Source organism: Elephantulus edwardii, unplaced genomic scaffold, assembly GCF_000299155.1.
Source record: "Elephantulus edwardii isolate Elephantulus edwardi_28Jun2011 unplaced genomic scaffold, EleEdw1.0 scaffold00091, whole genome shotgun sequence".
Classification (NCBI taxonomy): Eukaryota; Metazoa; Chordata; class Mammalia; order Macroscelidea; family Macroscelididae; genus Elephantulus; species Elephantulus edwardii.
The window spans coordinates 1,907,531-1,924,561 of record NW_006399841.1 but is presented as its reverse complement, the minus strand read 5'-3'; the positions used below and the strand labels follow the sequence as shown (position 1 = coordinate 1,924,561).

At 45.0% G+C, this 17,031-nt stretch overlaps 1 protein-coding gene across 1 annotated transcript in view; it reads left to right on the top strand.

The window, feature by feature from the left end:
* ITGA9 (integrin, alpha 9) overlaps positions 1-17,031 on the top strand; it is a 341,099-nt gene that overhangs the window by 37,517 nt on the left and 286,551 nt on the right. Inside the window, exons 6-10 of the mRNA XM_006890656.1 lie at positions 2,604-2,733; positions 5,529-5,614; positions 9,185-9,253; positions 14,478-14,615; positions 16,115-16,220. Coding sequence (XP_006890718.1) covers positions 2,604-2,733; positions 5,529-5,614; positions 9,185-9,253; positions 14,478-14,615; positions 16,115-16,220 — 529 coding nt within the window. The remainder of the gene's footprint in view (positions 1-2,603; positions 2,734-5,528; positions 5,615-9,184; positions 9,254-14,477; positions 14,616-16,114; positions 16,221-17,031) is intronic.

The following is a 17,031-nucleotide window of genomic DNA, read 5'->3' as shown; positions in this document are numbered from 1 at the left end:
AAAAATTCTTGCCTCCAAGGAGCAGTCTGGTTTCACCCTCTCTAGGACAGACCTGGTAGTACTCTTGGAAGTCCATGGGATGTTCAAAACTCTTCTCCAGCACCACAGCTCAAAGACATCCATTCTTCTGTCATCCTTGGCCATTGCCCGGGTTTATATTCATATGAACTCCTTTGGAGGTGTGATTTTTTTTGTCGCCCTAAAACATCACCTCCCTGATCTTTTAACACTGACAATGCCCTCCAAAGGGATTTATTTACTTTTATGTCTGGCATTAACTTGAATCTGTAGTAATAAAATCCTCAAGTTCTTTGCCATCAAGTTGGAACCGGCTTAGACCTGGCCTTCCTGTGGATTTTTTGGGAGGCTGTGACCCTCATAATAGGAGATTGCCCATCTTTCTCCTGGGGCGTTTCTGCTGGATTTGAACTTGCCCGAAAGGTATCACTTTTGGGTTGGCAGCACTCAGTAAATATTGGTTGAATGAAAAATAACTGATTTTGGCTTTTTTAAAAAAAATTACTTTTGTTATTATATTTCAGTGTACTTTAGGAAATACAGATAACCAAAAAGAAGAGGTTCCCATAATTCTGTCACCCAGTAAGGGACAAAAATAGACATTTAAGGCACACCTGTATACCTGGTGTCTGTATATTTACACATACTTTTATGTTACAAAACATGGTCATAGACAACATGTTGTTTGATACTGTACTTTTCATTCAATAACAGATTATGACTCTGTCAATGCAGTTAGCTATTCTTCTGCAGTATTTTTTTAATTATTATTCATTTTAATGAAGATTTACAGAGACTTTGGATTTTTCATTCATTCATTCATGATTGCATTTTTCCTCTGCCCACCCCCTCTCTGCAGTATTTTCTATGTTACATGGAATTCTTTTGAATGAATGGATCATAATCTACAGATCCAATTGTTAGATGTTTAATTTTTTTCCAGCCTTTGATTAGCCCAGTTAGTTTTCATCTTCTTGTGACCCTGACTGTGCCGTAGCCCAGGCTGATTTGTTGGACATTTGAGTCGTATTAAGCGCTTAGAATGGCCAACAGCACTGGTCACTAGATGTTCTTGTAGCATCGACATGCTGTTGGACCTGTTGAAGATGCAGGGTCATTGCCTCTAAGCTGTATGTGGAAAACGTGCTGCATTTTATTATTCTTGTGTTTCTTTCTAGAGATAGTATTGTGCTTCCTGGGGCCCCTTCACTTTCTGGTCTATTTTCTTCCCTTAGTTGGGCCTTTAGAGTCGCTAGGTTCTGTTCTTCTGTGTGGATAGTGGGCGCTGGTGTTCAGTAATTCATGCTTTAAAACAGTTCCTTAGAAGAGGGTTTTAACTGAGGACTGGAGAGGATTTTCTTGCTTTTCTCTTATATAAGTTTTTTTAAAAAATTGTGACTCTGTGTGTGTAGTTGTTGCTGTGTACTGTCAAGTAAGAAACAATTCATAGTTGACTCTGCAGAGGGTTTTCCGAAGTAGCAAATCATTTGGAAGGAGATTGTCCATCTTTCTCCTGCAGAGTGGTTGATGGATTTGAACCTCGTGCCTTTGGGTCCGCAGCACAGCTCCTTATCACTAATCCACCAGAGCTCTATATATTTGTATGTTGTTGTGGTTGTACCGCAGAGTTGGAACCAGCTCATAGTTGACCCTGCAGCAGGTTTTCAGAGGCAGTTAATCGCACAGGAGGAGACTGCCCATCCTTCTCTCACGGAACTGGTGGCCTTGAACTGTGTGCCTTTGGGATTATAGTGCAGCTTCTTGCAACAAGGCCACCAGAGTGAGAAATATATGTTGTTGTTGTTGTTATGTGCCATCGAGTCATCTGAGACTCATAGTGACCCTATGTACAACAGCTCTAAACTCTGCTCTGTCCTGTGCCAATCTCACTGTCTCTGACACTCCCATCCCCCGATTATCCCAGTCACTGAATCAATCCACCTCACAGAGGAATACACACACACACACACACACACACGTGCACACACACATATACAAACTCTGCCATTTTGACAAATTTTTATTTACTTTTTGAACAGTTAAAAAATCTTTTATTGCATTTTTGATGAAGGTTTATTTAGCAGTTTGGTTTCTCTTAATCAATTTCGACACCAGTGACCCGTTGCCTCAGTCTTTGTAGAAGCCGACTGCCACATCTTTCTCTCAAGAAGCAACCGGTGGACTCCAACCACTGACTTTGTAGTTCACAGTGTGACCACGCTCCTTTCATGAGCCGAGGTCCCTGGAATTCTGTGATTCAGGATAATGTCACAGGCTTTCCATGTTCTTGTTTGATCCTAGTAGAAGTATGTGCAGCCTCCTCCGTGGAGGGGACAGGGCCTAGTGTGTGACTTGTCTGCCACCTTGTACGTCTTTAGTCCAAAGATTCCCATCTGCACAGTAGATTATGAACTACCATGGGATGTGGTCAAGTGTGGTACTTTATTATTATTATTATTGCTGAGTTGAGAGAAGTCCTTGGTAAAGTAACTAATTGCATTCTGAATGGTACTGTGCTACTCATCGCACACACCCCAGGCCCTGTGTCCGCTTGTCCCCCTCTAACTTGGATTTGTATTTGATAGGAGCTGGTGGTGATGGGCGCGCCAGGGTCATTTTATTGGGCTGGGACGGTCAAAGTCCTGAACCTCACAGACAACACTTACTTCAAACTCAACGATGAAGTGATCATGAACCGGCGTTACACGTACCTGGGTGAGTACCTCGGGGAGGCTGCAGGTGAGGAGGGGAGAAACGGGAGAGAGATTGCTGCCAAGCTCAGGAATGACTGTTTCACTGCCAGAACAAAGAGCTTGTTAGCTTTTTCATTTGTTGTTCCAACTAGTGACACGTTTTAAAAATTAATTTTATTGAAAGTTTACAGAGACTTAGGGCTCCCAGTCATTCATTGTTGCACTTTTCTCCCTGCCCACCCCCTTCCCCCCAGTTCACTTTTCTCTTTGAAAAGTAAAACTCTTTTATTCTTATGCATTCCCTCTCCCCAAGTCCACTCCACTGTGCAGGCTTTGCTCTGGACTCCTCTCATGACAATAATACCTAATCACATATCCCTTTTAAACAGTTCTCTCCCTCATCTGTTTTAATGCAGTATACATCATTCCTCCCCTTCTTCTCTGTCTTCCCTCAAACCCAATGTCAGTCCCGTTTTATAACAGTGGCCCTATGCAACATTTGTCCTTTTGTGACTGAGATATTTCACTCTGCATAATGTCCTCCATGGTCATCCATTCTGTGTAATATTTCATGAGTTCCTTGTTTTTCAGTGCTGCACAGTATTCCATTGTGTGACTATACTAGAGCTTCTCTATCCATTCGTTTGTTGATGGACTGGGTTGTTTGACCAATTAGTGACACTTTTAACCGTGACACCTTCACCTCTAGCACCCAACACAGAAGATGCGATGTATTATCAGTTTGGAACTGACTTGTAGCTGACCCTCCAGTTGTTTTTAGACACAGTAACTCACACGGAAGGAGATGGCCCATCCTTATCCTGCAGAGTAACTGGTGGATTCCAACCACGTGCCTTTGGGATTGCAGGACAGCTTCTTACTACTAGGCCATCATTGCTGCCTAGCGTAGAGTATGTTATTGTTGTTGTTACGTGCCATGGAGTTGCTTGTAACTCATAGCGACCCCTTATACAACAGCCCTATATCCTACTCTATCCTGTGCCAATCTTATTGTCTCTTATATACCTACCTTCATTACCCCAGTCACGTAGTCAGTCTGTCTCATCGAGGGTCTTTCTCTCCTGCGCTGTCCCTCCACCCTTCCAAGAATGACGTTCCTCTCCAAGGATTGGTCCCTCCTTGCAACATGTCCACAGATGAAGCTTCAGCATCCTTGCCTCCAAGGAGCAGCCTGGCTTCACCCTCTCCAGGACAAACCTGTTTGTTCTCCTAGTCGTCCATGGTACTCTTCTCCAGCATCTATAGAGACCACGTCATTTGTGTCATTTAATTAAGCACTTGACCATCCAGGAAAGGAAATGCTTGATTTTCTTCTTTTCAGCAATTACTCAAGGTCAGATGCAAGGTGAACGCAGTTGCGTCCCGACTATCTGTGGAACATCTCTTTGCTTAGGATGAAGTTTCTGCTCCCTGGTTACACAATTGGTTACAAATAGAAATAAAAGGAAGCAGAGATTATCATGACGGAGGCCAACCTATGTTGAAGTTTAATTAAAGACTAAGAAGAGTTTTCAACCCTTTTAATCTTCCAGAAGGTAGATGGACACAGTTTAATTCAGGAGCCATTCAGAAAGGATTCCAGAACAGAGCCATTTCTGTTTAAGAACAGAGCTGCCTTTTCGTCTGTTTTGTAGAGGACAATTACAAGACTCTTTTCTTTAATCCATGCCCTGGATGCTGTGTAATTCAGATTTGAAACAGGGCTGAGTTTAGCAAGCCCTGAAAATGAGAAGGGAGCTCTGGTAGCCTCGTCCACAGAAGGTTGTTCTCCTGACAAAAATATGATGATTTTCTGACAGTTTGGATCCACCGATGACCCCGTGGGAGAAAGATGAGGCTGTCTCCTCCCACGTGATTAAAAGCCCCTGGAGTGTCAGCTATGAATTGGTTCTGACTCAACCACAATACGTTTATTGAGTTTTGCATGATGAGAAAGAGAAAATTGGTAGTTGAGTGGTGCAATTCTTGCCTTCTGTGAAGGAGACTCTGGTTTGATTCCTGGCCAGTGCACTTCATGTGTCAGTGGAGGTCAACAGCTGGAGAATAAATTAAGATACTTTGCTATATTTATCCAGTGGAGCACTAATCAGCAAAAAAAACCGAAACTAAAACCAATGGATGACTACTTATGTAGTCAACAACATGGGTGAATATTGTTGCATTGTTTTTATGCACCATTAAGTTGCCTGTGACTCATAGTGACTCTGTTATATTGACTGGGGTTTTAGACGCGTTCAGGGTGGTATGACCGTAGACGTGACTGGAGTTCAAGAATACACAAACCTAATTGATACAAATGTGATAAAATGATAGAAATCAGAAAAGTGACTACCTGGAGTTGGTATTGACTGGAGAAGGCTGTGAGGGAACTTTCTGGAATTTGCGTTATCTGTTCACATTAGCAGTCTTTGTCTGAATGATTGTTACAGGGTGATGACATGAGTTCCCGGACATCGAGCTCGATACTTTATGTGTATACTTGTTTCTGTATGAAAACTGTATCTTGAAAACAGGTGACAGGTTTAGAGTGCCTGAGACCTTACCTGTCTCAGAGAGGACATCCAGCACCCTTTCCTGTGCTCATGTGTTGGGAACACGCCTTTTGAGAGATGGATCACTTTAGCATGAGAAGACAGACACCTGCCATTGTTACTGATACTGCGTGGTTAAGGAATAACTGGGACAAAGCTCTCTGGATAGGGGGACATTTGTGAGAAATTTCTTGCACTGACGGATCATTTTCTTCCCCACCCTTCTCTTTCAACCCTGTCCCCGGTGTCCTCTCATCCCGTTCAGGCTATGCGGTGACGGCTGGTCATTTCTCTCACCCGTCCGCCACCGATGTGGTAGGAGGTGCCCCACAGGACGAAGGCATTGGAAAGGTGAGGAAAAACCTATGGAATTGGATGAGTCAGACCAGAAGGTGAAAGGTACTGTTCCTAATGGAGGGTTCGTTAACCTGCTCTGGTCTGAGTATTCTCCTGGGTGGCTGGCAGGTAAGAACTGAAGTAATGACGGTCTCTTTAACTGTCTCCTTCCAACCACTTCAAAGAGTTTCCTTTGACAGCTTAATCAGCATGTGAATACTTCTACTCTCAGACCTCTTTATTCTTTGTACATTTTCGTCTCAGATTTTTCTATAGCTGACTCTGTGTGTGTGTGTGTGTGTGTGTGAGATTTTCAAGATTGACGTCCATGACCCCACTGAGGGATGATATCTAATCCTTCCTGCCAATTTATTTCCAAGTGTAATTTGCCTAATGGAGCCAGGTCTAGTCCCAAGTCTTTAGGGCTTTATGTTATGTTTAGGATCTCGGATTTATTTCCCTAATGTTTTAGAGGAAGCCCTGGATTCTCAAGGTTGCTTTAACCCAAAGGCTCGCCCTGGGACTCTGTGAGCCTGGATTTCTTCCCTTAAAGTACTGATCAGACATAGTGGATCTAGGATTACTAAAGTCCCCTCTGGAGTTGTGACCGGTAAGGGCCCTGAGTGGAGCTCTAGTGATGTAGTCTGTTAAGAGATAGTCAAAATATCATGCCTTAGGGAGCTCTGGTGGCCTAGTGGCAAGACGCTCCACTGTAATCCCAGAGGTACGCAGTTCAAATCCACCAGATGCTCTGCTGGAGAAGGAGGGGGCAATCTCCTCCTGTACCAGTCAGATCTTATTTGACAGTACATGTAAAAAATAATACAATAAAAATTTAAAAAACACACAAAAGTATCATGCCTCAAATCTATCGCTGCTTTGCTGCAGAAAGACAGGCTGTCTCCCTCTGTGTGATTTAAGCCTTGGCAAATCCATTAGAGTCAGTTATGAATTTGTTCCAACTTGACATCAGTTGATTCGACTGACTGAAGAGCCCTGACCAGCTAAACTGGTTGGTTACAGAAAATTTAAATTGAATTGGCTGAATGGGTAAAGAATTTTGCATTTTCCACAAAACTCTCAGGTTGTCTGATGGTTAAAAGAGAAGACTGGCCTTTGGATGAGGGTCCTCGAAGGTGATCCTAACAGGGCCGAGGCTTGTCGAGGAGGAATCTGGATTCTGGGTAGGCCGTGGTGGTCTGAGACCGCTACTAATTGGTGCCTTGAGTCAGGATGTCATTCTGATGAGGCCTGAGGAACCACGTAGCTGACTAGGCCTGACTATGGTGTGCTCATGAGGCTCTGTCCCCTGGATTCTCCTGCACAGACACTGTGACTTGTTACCCATGTTTCTGGAGCACTGGTGGCCTAGTGGTAAGACACTGTATCGCAATCCCAAAGGCACACGGTTCAAACCCACCAGCTGCCCCAGAGAAGGCTGGACAGTTTTCTTTTATGCAATTCATTGCCTCTGAAAACCTGCTGGAGGGTCAGCTATGGGTTGGTTCCAAATCAACAGCAAATAAGCAAATCTATGTTTGTACAGAGCTCTGGTAACCTAGTGGTAAAGAGCTGTGCTGCCAACCCGAAAACTTGTGGTTCGAATCCACCAGCTGCTCCATGGGAGAAAGACGGACAATCTCCTCCTGTGCCATTTACTACCTCTGAATACCTGCTGGAGGGTCAGCTATGGGTCAGTTCCAACTTGAGACTATAGAACAACAACAGCAGCAGCAGCAGCACTCATGTTTCTGAAGCAGTTAATGTATCTGTCTGCGAATCAAAAGGCTGGAGGTTCAAGTCTACCTGAGGCATCTTGAAATATCTCGGGAGCTCTGGTGGCCTAGTGGCAAAAAGCTGTACTGCAATCCCAGAGATATGCAGTTCGAATCCACCAGATGCTCTGCCGGAGAAGGAGGGGCAATCTCCTCCTGTACCAATCAGATCCAATTTGACGGAACACACACACACAAGATAATAAAATAACATTTTATTTTAAAAAGAAATGTCTCATGACCTACTTCCTTTAAAACCCCTCAATATTGGAAGCAGAAGTGGCATCCTAAATATTGTTGTTTAACGCCTCTGGAAACTTTGAATTTTGATAAATGACGATAGGTTTAGAAAGGCGTCAGGCCTTTTGTTCATAGCGTCGCTGTGAGTCGTGCTCGATTTGATGACAGTCAACAACAACGAAAGTAGAACTATGACGCAAAGTTCGATCACACACTGTTAGTGAACCGTGAGTTGAGGTTGGCTTGGTGGTGGTTTATGCTGCTGAAGCACAAGGCTCTCTCTGCTCCTGCTGACCCTGATGCTGTGAGAAATACTGAAAACAAAACTAGATCAATCTCAGTCAGCCACCGAGCAGGGGAAGACATGCAGATGAACTCTGATAGCGCCAAGAAGGAAGAGGATCCGTTCTCATCACGTGAATTCTTCTGTGTAGTGGAGGGAAAAGCGTGGATTTCCCTGCACGGATGGCGTCGCCTTGGGCAGGAACTACAGACAATATGTCAACATGGTCAAAGTACTTCCAGTCGCGTTCACAGCTCTGTAGATACATCAGTGCTCACAATACCAGCCTTGTTTTCTCACTAATTGCAGAAAATCCTGTCTAATTTCATTATTTTCTCTTCAGATGGTTGTCATGAGGGGCTTATCCTTGTCAGGTCCTAAGAATGGAGTTTATAACTGACAGAGCCAGACAGAGCAAGTCTGCATCCAGTTAATAAAAAGAGCCATGGGAATGTTTCTTTCATTTGAGCTGTGTGAGAGGAACTGAGAAAACTGGTTGTAATTGACGAAGCTGTTGATACCCCATGTTCCCAGGAACTCTGCCGGGTGCACACTTGATTCCCAAGGACCCCAGCATGGACCTCTGGCCGTCGGGATCATGATGGTCATTCATTTCTTGTGTCCAGACTCAAAACATCCTCATTAAGACGGCAGCTACCTCACCTCATGGGAAAGTTCACCACCCTCGTTCCCATATGATGCAACTTGAAAGAACTCTGTACTGGAGTAAATTTCAGAAGTCTTATGTAAATGGAGATCTGTGGTGTATGTGTTCAAGGTTCTGAAAAGTCTCATAGTAAAGACATGAATTTTATGTTGTTTAACGTGTCATTTCCCAAACTAAGCTCACCATTACATACACAGATCACATGGTTCTGAAATTCTGAGAAATTGTGTTATCGAAGAGACTCACTGTGTCCTACCTGTTGAAATCTTTATTAATAGAAATACAGATAGCATTGTTTCAAGAAAGAAAAGAATTAGTTTATCCAAGGGGCTAAATTTTTTACTTGCAGTCTAGAAGCTTCCTGGTCTTACTGTGTATCGTGGCTTCCAAAATGTGTGTGGCCCAGGAACATTGAAGACGATTCCTGCCACAGGCTAAAGGATTCTGGGCAGGGTTGGAAAAATGAAAGTTACTTTCACTTCTTTGTGATCCCTAGCCCACATAAGCAAACTTGCCATGTGCCTGGTCTGTTGTATAGACAGGATTCCCAGTAGGATGCGGATAAAGATATTTGGCGATGGTTTTCGTCTAACTAGATTGTCCCCTTTCCCTTTCCATAGGTTTATATCTTCAGAGCTGACCGAAGATCGGGCACTTTAATCAAGATTTTCCAGGCCTCTGGTAAAAAGGTGAGATCTTAAGTTATTGTTTTCTGCTTGAGAGATATGATTATATGGGAAACAGTTTTTTATTTTTAGAAAATGAGACCCAAGAGTGTACGTAATGTGTGTGTTTATTTGATGTTTTTTTTTTCGCACCCGGTGGTTCTTATCTTCCCAGCAGTGAATATAATCTGCAGATTCGTGCTTGTTTTAGGCGATATCCTGTAGCCAGAGGAGTTTGTCCCTGGCCAGGCTACAGTACAGAGTTTCACAAGTTACATGCCATTGTTGTCAAAGTCACTCCCTGTCTCTCTCTCTCTCTCTGCCTTTCTCTCATAAACTTTGTCCATCTGTCTCTCACCATATCCATAAACATCTGTAACTTCAGAGAGCCTGGGTATAAGTTACTCACATAGCAAATCTGCCCCTATAAGCCGTGTCTTTCAAAGGAAGCTTGCAGGCAGACGGGTCTCACTGTCCCTCTTTCCTTAGTCCCCTACTTCTCCCCTGTCCTGGGCCCTTGAGTGCTATTGTTATGGGAAAGATTGCTAAACATGGAGAAACGAAACAATCACCCCATTCTTCCCAGGAGTTTCTCAGGGAGCCCTGAAGTGAGTGCTGGGCAAGGCTTATCTGCCTCTGTGGTCCCCACCCCCAGCCCCTCACCCTCTCCGTTAAGGGCGAGTTTCCATTACACTCCATCATCGTTGCTGCCTAACATGAAGTCAGTTAGAAGTTCTTTTGATGAATAAGTAATTCTCTTCTTAGATGGGCAGTCCATACATCTTTGCGTGGCTTGAATTCATAGGATTGTTTGGTTGACGCTGACACTTCTGAATGGATACAGGTTCACACTGGGAGATTAGTGAGAGGATTTGGGGGCTGACACAGCTTTCGAGGCTGGTTTTTGTGGAGGTCTTAGTGGGCTCTGAGAAGGCACATAGGATGCCTGCAATTAGGGAGGGCAAACTCCTGGAGAGATGAGAATGCTGGAAGGTGATTTGATCTACCAGGACCAGAGCTCTGGTGGTCTAGTGGGTAAAGGAGTTGCTGCCAACCCAAAGGCAGAGGGTTCAGATCTACCCACTGCTCCACAAATAAAAGATGAATAATCTCCTTTGCAATTTATAGCTTCTGAAAACCCTTTGGAGGGTCAGCTCTGAGTTGGTACCGACTGGACAGCCGGGTAAGCTAAGAGTTGGTTCTAACTGGACAGCAACAAAAATGAGTTAATGAAGTCTGAGAAAAGGGGGGGAAATGATTATTTCTTCCCGAGTTTTGGTTCCAGTTCACTTCCTGTTGTGGGTTAGACCAGGCTGCTTTGCACTAGCCTGGGGTCATGGCTTGTTTATAGTGAGCGGTGTTCTGACGTCCAGATGTCCCACTCACAAACAAATCAGCTTATTACCTTGATGTATACACCTGATGTGAGAATGGGGTGGAGCTCCCCGATTAAAACAAGCTTGCAAGGCAGAATGGCATCCAATTCCGTAATAGCTTGCCTCCGGAAACCCTATGAACCTGGAGAGAGGATGAAAGACACCCAAGTGTCGAGGACTCTCTTTCATAGGGTCGCTATGAGTCGCCTGCAACTCGACGGCACTTAATAACAACAATAACAACATACACCTGTTGTATATATAATTGCCAGCTTGTTACTCTTGGCATTGAGTAGAATTGACATTGACTGGTTGACCTTGAGTCAGAAGTGACTCATAGCTCACCCTGCAGGGGAATACTAGAGTCTGTAAATTGCATGGGACGAGATTGCCCATCTTTCTCCAGCGGAGTAGCTGGTGGATTTGAACCACCCACCAGAGAGGCTCCACCTTTGGGTGCACCTCCTTATGAACTGTGCCACCAGAATTACCATTTAATTTTTAATTTTTTTTTCATTTAAGAAAATGCGTCACCAAGCTTTTGTTCTGTGTAGCTTTTCCTGATATTGGCCTCTGTTCCCCAGAGAACGCTTTCTGGCCAGTGTTGTCTTAACATTTCCAAAGCCCCAAAGCCAGTAACAGTGGAAAATGACTGTGGGTGATTCTGCAGAAAATGTTTTCCAAGCATACCCAAAGTTAGCAAAGAAATTGCTCCATGCCAGTTGTGATTAAAAGAAAAGGAAAATAAACCAGAAAAAAACCACTGCTAAAGAGCTCCAAAGAACAAGTAGGGTGTGATTACTGCTAAGCCTGATATTGGAGGTCTTTCTTCAGAAAAGAATAAATGAGTGTGTCTAGTGTAAGGCCTGCCTGTCTCTCCCACTTCGCAGGCACCTGGGCTTGAGAGTGTAATGTTAGAAAATTCTTGTCAATGTGAATTGAAGTGAGCACACAAACAGTTCACCCTGTTTACTGTGTATCTCAATGCAAAAGTTGTAGCTGTGTCTCCTCGCCTTTTTCCTCTTCCCTCTCTCCACTTCCTGCTGATTGTGCCCAGGACAGGCCACTGTATGCGTGGCAACCAGTCATATGAATAATTTTATAATTATGCTTTCTCTTCTTTTCATCGGCCCCCTCCCTAGTTTGAATAGTTAATTTTCCTAGCCACACACTTGGGCCCAGAGTATGGCCAAATGTGTCTGTGGGTGACATGAGAACCCACTTGGCCAAACTTTTTGAAGACTTAATGCCATTGAGTTCTAGGTGTTTGCTTGAATGTCTTTATTGATGTGTCTGGGACTTCCTGAGAAAGGGACGGAAGGGCCCAGGTAACTTATGTCTAAACACTACAGCATCCTGACTTTTAGTTTTCTCTAGACCACTTCCTGCCTAACCTTCTCAATGGTCACTTTTCCATTCTCCCCTCGCTCAGAGTCCCCTGGCCTTTACTTTCTTCTGCTGGTATCTAACCAGCTTTTCTACCATCACCAGCGTTAGGATCTGGACATAGGCTTCTCTCTTTCTTTGTATATCTGATTCTGCTTTTTGCCAGAAGAAGTGAGAGAAGATTTTGAAACCAGTCCCTCTTCTCTGACTTCTCCATTTATTGTCTCCTAAGGAAAGGATGTGACCCCAGCTTTCAAAGGATGCCTTTGCCTTTCCCTGTCTGTCTGGAGCCACATAGAAAGGAAGATTCTAACTCAGCAAACCACTGGTCCACTTCTGCCTTTGGGCAAGAACTGAGTCAGAGGGTTGTGGGTTTACCTTCATAAATCTAAAGAAGCCAGTTCTGGTCTTTATCGTCTCCAGCACATCATATAGAACACGTGAGGGCTTACCAACACACGTACAACATAGCACACGTACAGACACATGGTCCAGGCTGATAGCGTTGCTGTGTCCTAGGAATGTTCACCCTCAAAGCATGTTGTTGCCACATTTCATTTTCATTCAACCAACTTGACTTTGTGAAGCCTTTGCACATCAGACCTTAGAGAGGAAACTTCATGTGTAGCAATTTCTGATTTCACACTGAAGAAGGTGCCAAGTTAAATAATCTAGTGGGAGGAAGGAAACAGATTGTTCCCCTGGGGCTGATCCACAGAGCTGGCTGTCACTTCATCCTTTGAGACCTTGCCCATGGCTTACCTTTTACCTTTTTCCTTTATTAAAGCACCAGTGGGGCGTTTGGCAGCACCCTTGAAGTGTGACTTGACTAGGGGTGTCTGTCCTTCCCGTCACAGTAACAATTCATCCTGGACATTCCGCAGCCCTTCTGCCTTGAGACTGGTAGGGGTAGGCGGTGGCCGAGCACAGGTGGCCTTGGCATGTGGCTGGGGAAGGACTTCTGAGTGACCACTTCAAAGTCCTCCTGCCCTAGTTTGGGCTGCAGGAAATAAGCTGGAGTATCCTCCACTCCACTCAGACTCCCCTGGGTCAGCTTCCAGCAAACTCCGACAGTAAAAGAAAATGCTTGTTTGTGGAAATCATACCAGAGAGCCCTTGTATTAGTAAACATTTACTTAAAAAGGATAGTCTGTAGTTTTCTTTTCTCTTTTTTTTTTTTTAACAGAGCTTGCAAACTGCCAATGTCTAGAAGGGATAGAGTTTATCAGATTATTATTTGCCCTGAACAGTATTTTTTGTTTAGTATTATTTTTTAAAATATGAATAAGTTGGTATTAAAAAACAAAACGCAACAGGCAAGTCAAGTGAAATTCTGGATTTTTTGCATTTCTACAATATGGGAAGATAGGCCTGTTCTGAGTCAGCTGTTTCCTTGGTTGCAATGGCTGCAGTGAAGTTGGTGGTGCCCCTTTCGCTGGGTCTGTAAACTCCAGTTTGCCACAGTCTCTACCACTCCTTATTGCTTTTTAGACTGAAGCCAAGCATCACTTAATTCCTCACCTGCCTGAATCTTCCCAGGAACTTGTGTTTGAGGCCCTGATTTCAAGTAATAGACACTGGGTTACACTATGATAAAAGAGGGGCTAATATAACCTTGCTCTGTGCCCTTAGCCATGGAACCACCTTGTGAATTGTGTCCTTTTCTGTCATTCCATCTCATGCCTTTTTAACCAGTTGTGGCTATTTAAGGGTACCCTATTTCCCATGGCAACCTTTCTTTTCATGCCTAAGTTGTGCTGTGAAATTTCCGGTACAACCTTGCTTGACCTTGTCAAGTATCTGACGTACAAAGCACTTTTATTATGGTTATAACCTATGTTTGCAGCGTGACCTTACATTTTTATTTTTTCTTTTTTAAAAAATTTATTATTTATTTCAATGAAAATTTACAGAGACTTTGGATTTCCATTCATTCATTGTTGCACTTTTCTCCCCTCCCAACCCCCCCCCCCCCCAAGTATACTCCCCTCTTAGAAAAGTAAAAGAAAAATTCTTTCATTGTTTTACAATCCCTCCCCCGAGGTCCACTCCACTATACAGCCTTTGCTTTTGTCATGTCAAAAATCCCTGATAATTTTCCCTCTTAAACAGTTCTCTCCCTCATCTGTTTCAATGCAGTATACATTATTGAACCCATCCTTCTCAGTCTCCTCCCAAGCAGCTTACATTTTTAAAAACAGCTTCTGAGGGGCCTGGAGACTTCTCTTCAGCTTGAGAGGGGTTCTCTGAGCCACTGATTCTGGCCCCACATCGACTTGGGGGGTTCTCTGTGGCAGTCAGAGGCCCTGGATGTGGGGTATTTCACGGTTGGCCGAGGCGTCTGGCCTTACGGGGCAGCATCGCCCCCGCGGCCTCTGAGGGGGCTTGGGAGCACACGTGTGTAGCGCCAGTGGGCTGGAGGAGAAGGGGGCCTCCTTTGACAGGGCGGACACTGAACGCTTTGTTGCGACTCGGCTTGGTTGCAGATGGGCTCTTACTTCGGCTCCTCCTTATGCGCAGTTGACCTGAACTCGGACGGCCTCTCCGACCTGCTGGTGGGGGCCCCCATGTTTTCTGAGATCAGGGACGAGGGGCAGGTCACCACCTACATCAACAGAGGAAACGTGAGTAGGGGTGGGCCGTGTGGGCGTGGGGTGGGAGAGGGCCAGCAGGCAGCTCCCCTGGGTGTCACACATGGGGCCATGGCTCTGGGACCATGGAAAGATGAGCTTCCCATCTTCAAGAAGACTGAAGTTCCATGACTGAAAAATGATAAGAAATGTTACATGAGATCAGGACAACGTAATGATTACTGTGCAGTGTTTCTATTTACCAGCGACTGTCCTTTTGCTTTTGAGGAATGATGTCAGTGTGATGGGCACATAGCATCAATAGTCGTTGCTTTTTTAGACCCAGAGAGGTTAAGAAACCTGTCTGATGTCACACAGATAGGAAATGGTGGGCCTTGGATTTGAACCCAGGGAGACTGGCTTCAGAGTGGACCCTCTAAAGAATGTGGATTATACTGCCTCTCTGGGAGTGTCTCTGTCCCTAGATAAGAGGCTGGGAAGTATTCTTATGGAATACACGGACTCGGAAGCATCTTGAAGGGGTCAGGCAGACAGGCAGGAGGTAACTGATGAACATCTCTGAGCCCACTTGCACTGTTGGTTATTTTTTTTTTTTTCTTCTCATACATACCTGCGACATCACCGGCCTGGATTCCATAGTGGTCAGGATTTGGGACTCTCATTGGCGTGCTGGGATGTGGAACAGCAGTGTTGCTTTGTTTAATATGAGGAGGCAGGGACCTAGGCGGGCACTGGTGGTGGGCTGAGGGCTGGAATCCTGACACCCCTTGTTCCGCACCCTCAGGACCCTCAGAGGCAGAGCTTTAGGCAGTTTGTGAGGGGATCAGAAAGACTGCGGCTGAGAGGAGAGTGGAGGCAGGCAGGCAGGGAGCATGGCCACTCAGAGGGGGTCAGGAGACCAATGAGAAGGCAGAGTCTTCCCAGAGTCTAGAAGTAAGTGTGCCAACAAGAGAGAAATGGCTAAATGCATAAATCCAGGCTCTGCCAGACTTTTAGCAAATAGGCAACACTAAGTGAACTTTTGTGACAAGAGTGGTATTTACAGACAACCTTTAAAAGTATACATGATACGTAAAACGAAACCAAATTCACTGCCATCAAGTTGGTTGATTCTTCCTCATAGTGTGACCCTCTGGGACAGAGCTTCCCACAGGGTTTTCAAGGCTGTGAGTCTTGACGGAAGCGCACGGCCACAACTTCTTCTCATGGTGCAGCTGATGGGTTTGAACTGCCTGTTGGTAGGCTGGTTTGTGTTTGGAGGACTGTGGCAAGGGTGACCCGCTGACATGACTCCTTCCCGCAGAAGGGCATCTGAGGCCTTTGGGGACCCTGGTGCAGCACAGGGAAAGGAGGCTCATTTCTGCACCAGGAGGGAGAAGCCGGACCCTGGGATTCTGTCCAGATGTTTCCTGTTAAGGGTGTGTGTTAGGAGGGTAGTATTCAGAGCTCCGCTTTTTTGTTGGTTTTTTGGTTTGTTCTGTATTGTTTTTGTTTTGTTTTCTCTTTTTTTCCCCCTTCATCCTGTTTCCCAGGGAGCTCTCGAGGAGCAGCTGGCCCTGACCGGGGATGGTGTCTACAACGCACACTTTGGGGAAAGCATCGCCAGCCTGGGTGACCTTGACGATGATGGCTTCCCAGGTCAGTGACTCCCTGCTGGTGAGGGTGTCAGAACCCCTGACTCCTCGAAGGATGTTTCTGGCCCAGCCTGCCAGCGTCAGCCCCATCAACATGTCCTACAGAGAGAGGACGTCTTTTAGAGGCTCTGCTCTCTGTCTCAACACATACGGCTGGGCTCTGAGATCCTGGAGCTGTGATGCTGTGTAATCCCTTCTGATCTTTCCTCTTTGCTGTGTGTTTGGGGTAGAAGTGAACTGTGGGGTTGATCCAGTTGGAGCAGAGAAATTTGAACCAACTTCCACCATTCACAAATTCTTCTTCCTTCCAAGCTTCCATTTTTGTGAAATGAATGAGAAATGGTACATTTTTTTCTCCCCTTGTAATGGTAGCATGCTGGGTTGACTTTTTTAAAAAAAAATTACTATTTTTTTTTGTGTGTGTACCATCAAATCAGATCTGACAGGTACAGGAGGAGATTGTCCCTCCTTCTCCGGCACAGCATCTGGTAGATTCGAACAATGGACCTTTGGGATTGCAGTGCAGCTTCTTGCCACTAGGCCACCAGAGCTCACCTGGGTTGACTTTTGAAGTGGCATGTGTGTCTATTTTTGACCGGTAGCATCCTTCTCATCCTCTTCACCCTCTGGCCTCCTCCTCTCATTGAGAGCAGTACATACTCATTGGTACTCATAAGAGCCACGTTGCCAGTGTTGGAGAAGTTCTGGGAAACCTCAGGCCACATGCTTGGGTTCCTTCGATAACCCTCAAGCCACTGGACAGAGGGAGTTTCTTTCAAACAATGAAGCCCTCAAGCTCAAGGACCATGCTCTAC